Consider the following 3911-nt stretch of genomic DNA (forward strand, 5'->3'; position numbering starts at 1 on the left):
TTCTCCTAAAAGCCCTCCCTTGCATTTGGATAAAGTCTAGCGGGGCTACCTTTGCGTCACCCCTTCCCACCCAAAGGGCCCCAGCATGAGACGGATGGCAGTGCCAGCTGCCCCCTACCCACCCTATCCCACTTTCTCCGCTCTGCCGATTAATGCCTGCTCCTTGAAATTTCCTGATAGCCAAAGTGCGGCTCCCATCCCGACGGCTCAATTCTGGGCCTCTGGGAGCAGGGCTGGGCTGGGAAGCTCTTCTTCTTCCTCCCGAAAGTCAGCGGGCTTTCCCTGTGAGCTGGGGGCCTGCTGGCCCTTTCACTGGACAAGAGGCTACCATATGGCTGATGCTTTGGCAGAAGTGACACTTCTTAGGCTGGGGTGGCAGTTTGCATTCCTTGGCATGATGGTCTAGACCTCCACAGTTGAAGCATCTGTCTCCCTTTGACCTGCGCTTCTGCATGTTCTTCCCCTTGGGTCTCCTCTCACTCCCGATACAGAACACCCCACCAGGTCTGATGACTCGGATGGACTCCAGGCCCTTAGCAGACTTCTTAAAGGTGAACTCCACAGCTTCTCCCTCTTTTAGGCTCCGGAAGCCCTCCATGTGCAGCTTACTCTGGTGCACAAAGACGTCCACCGGGGGGTCAAGCGCGACCCTGGCACGGGCGGTCATGGACAGGAAGCCGAACCCCATGCGCATGTTGAACCACTTACAGATCCCGGCCCGGTGCAGCAGCTGCGGCTCCTCCACCGCGCGGCCGAGTCCTCCAGCGACTCCTCTGCCGCCTTGGCGCAGCCACCTGCAAACTGCTGGTTGGACACGGAGCCCATGGTCGTCGGCTGAGCCCGCGGGCCGGGCCCCTGGTCGGTCTCTGCTGGCCCCAGAGAAGTCCGGAGGCAAACGGCCCTAGGCTGTAATCTTTATAGGAACGGCTGGTCAGGCCTTTTCTGTAGTGAAGGTGTCATCCTCCTTCATTGTTGGGCTACTAATCAGACTGACCAGCCATCCCAGGAGACGGATGTTGACCGTCCACTTCACAAAAGATGACAGCTTTGGAAAGCAGACGGGGCAGTTCTACCCTGTCCTGTATGATCAAGGGCAACAGGTTCACCGGGCTTTCTCTGCCTGAGAGGCGGGTTTGTTCTAACTAATGACCTTTTGGCGAGCAGCCCAGCCCTGAAGAGCCAGACACCACCAGAATCTCTGTGTGTGTGCAGTCACGTGTGTGTATGTGTGTGTGCATATGTGTGCATAGTAAGATGTTAGAGAAAAATATGCACATTTGTAAACTGACTAAATTGTTCACCTGGAGGAGGGGGAGATGGTGTGGCTGGTGGGGGAGGGAGAAGTACTGGTAGTTATCATGATTTTTATCGCCTTTTGTGGGCAGAGCTGGTTAATTCACCTCTATAACACTGTTTCCATGGGAAAAATATGTTCCCCAAACTGGAACCGCAAGCTGGAGACCGATGGTTCAAAAATCAAACACTCACTGAGAATTCAAACCGTCCGTAGGTTTCACTCAGGTGTGCAGTCTGTCTTCTTCTCCTGGATGGTCAGATTTTCAATGCTATTGTTCATGAAAACAGCTTGCCCTTCTTCAACAGAGTCTAGTGGGGAGCCGGGCACCCCCTCTGCATTTACACAGCACATGCACACACGTCACAGCTACATCCATGTGCGTGCAAGTGCATATGGCTGCAAGCACGCGCATGCACATGAACACATGTGAGTGTGCCCACAGATTCCACACACTAGCACAAGTAACACACTACCAAAGGATGCACACACATGTGAGTATATGTACACATGGGTACCGGTAAACACACACACACACACACACACACACATGTCTGCCACGCACAGTCCACAGCGTGGAGCAGGTTTCCCGGATCTCAGCCTTTCTGAGGGCTTGCTGTAATTGCAGTGGGGTAGACTTTTGGACTGGAAGATGCGAGTGATAACCAGAGAAGGGAAATGACAGGGCTAAGGTCACATCAGGAGCCCTGGTGGTGTAGTGGCGCCACGTTGGGCCGCCATCCACAGGTCAGCGGTTCCAGACCCCTAGCTACTTCGAAGGAGAAAGAAGAGGCTTTCTACTCCTGTTGGCAGACAGGGTTCTGGAAATCTACAGGGACAATGCTACCTGTCCCATAGGGTCTCTCTGAGTGGCCATCGACTCAAAGACAGCGAGTTAAGGTCCCATTGCTTCTCAGTCGCTGAGTTGGGAGCTAGGAACTCAAGCCCACCGGAGACTCGCCTCACGTGCCCTGAATGTCTCAGGTGGAAATAGTTTAGAGGCAGAAAACACCTTTCTGAATTTTCGATGGATGCCAGGGTTTGGTGCTCGCTGGGCAGCCAGTGGCTCTTTTTCAAGAGAGATGGGGACAGAGACGTTGAGACTTCCCTGCTTACGTGTCCTTTGGGGTCCTATCCTTTTGGGTCTCCCTGTCTTCTGTTGTTTCGTGCTACGCAACGACTCACGCAGTGCTCGAGAACAGAGAATATTGTAAGCAGGTGTGCGTGCGTGCTCTGAATTTGAGGCATCGCTGTAACAACCCTACTGAGCTGTCGTCAGGGAACGCTAATTGTGAACAGGTGTGTTCCAAGGGCTTGGGCACCTGAAAGCCAAGCGGCTGCATTCAGCAGATGCTCCGTATCCCACAAAGGTAACGAGTACTCACACAGCAACGAACAAACGGTCCCCGGATGAACCATTGCTTCAACGACTCTTCCCCAACTGCTTGGGGAACTGTCAGAGGACTGACTTGCTTTTCAGCTTATGTTTTGGCAAGTTGCTTTCTCCCCCACCCCCAAGGAGCCTCCCCCTGGTGCTTATGGGAGTGCTCTTTCCCACAGACCAGACCTCCTCACGGTATTCCCTTCCTCTTTGGGAAGTAAATGCGCAGGGACCTTTATTTCTTGCCACCCATGGATCGAGCACTGAGCTGGGACCTAGAGATGATTCAAAGAGGGACAAGACAGAAGGAGTTCACAGAGGTGCACCCCACAAATCGTTACAGTGAAATAGAGTGAGATTTGAGGGGAAGGTAGGGCGGAAACATGGTCAGTGAAAATGTCTCAGTGGAGGTGACTATTTCGTTGGGGCGTTGAAGGATGGGTAGGAGTTCCCCGGCAGCTCGGAGCGTAGCTGGAGGAGGAAGACTGCACCAGAGAAGCTCAAAGCCCAGGCATATAGAACCTGGCTGTACTGAAGAAAGGGAGGTGTGCCGGGCAGGAAGGTGTGCCATGGAAGGGGGGTGGGTGGGGAGAGGCACAGAAACCCAGCTCTAGAAGTGGGCAGGGATACATTGCATAGGGACCCCAGCTTATAAGGGGAGCAGGACGCAGCCAGATGGGTGTCTCACCAGCTCATTCTGGCCGCAGACGTGTGCTACTGAAGACAGAGAACCTGGCGTGGAGAGACAAATTTTTGTCCATGTTTTTAACTGCCTTTAGGAAAAACGCATACATAGTAGATGAAAAAAAAAGCATGTGTGTGGGTGGGGAGCCGGGATGTGAAGAGAGTGTGTTCCTATTTCCTCACTGGCCCACCAGGGTTCACATGCTTAGCAGGGATATTAAATATTTGTTTTAGGATGTCTTGAAATTTGAGTGCTTTCAAATAATAAACTTTAGAATCTGGGGATTTGTTGGGATGGGTCCCTCATCTGGATTTATGATTCTGTTTATTCTTGCAGGTGATACTCTCTGGGATCATAGGATTAACCACTTGGAAAAGACCCATGATTCTCCTGGTACGTACAGAGCTTATGAATTGTTGACGTGGGGAAAGTGGGCTAGGCCTGAAGTCTGCATGTGTTAGTCTGGGTACTTTAGAGAAACAAATCCACAGAAACTCATATGTATAAGAGAGAGTTTTATATAAAGGGTAAGTGCGCATCAAGAAAACATC

At 52.2% G+C, this 3911-nt stretch overlaps 1 protein-coding gene and 1 pseudogene across 1 annotated transcript in view; one reads left to right on the forward strand and one right to left on the reverse strand.

The window, feature by feature from the left end:
* Window positions 1–207: 207 nt before the first annotated feature.
* Window positions 208–825, reverse strand: LOC101653600 (annotated as a pseudogene).
* Window positions 826–3058: 2233 nt separating this feature from the next.
* Window positions 3059–3911, forward strand: part of FAM189A2 (family with sequence similarity 189 member A2) — a 90808-nt gene continuing 89955 nt past the window's right edge. The window contains exons 1-2 of the mRNA XM_030885131.2: window positions 3059–3085; window positions 3697–3753. Coding sequence (XP_030740991.1) covers window positions 3059–3085; window positions 3697–3753 — 84 coding nt within the window. The remainder of the gene's footprint in view (window positions 3086–3696; window positions 3754–3911) is intronic.

Source organism: Echinops telfairi, unplaced genomic scaffold (assembly GCF_000313985.2).
Source record: "Echinops telfairi isolate 266 unplaced genomic scaffold, ASM31398v2 ScPeMD7_22;HRSCAF=79, whole genome shotgun sequence".
In the NCBI taxonomy this organism is placed as follows: Eukaryota; Metazoa; Chordata; class Mammalia; order Afrosoricida; family Tenrecidae; genus Echinops; species Echinops telfairi.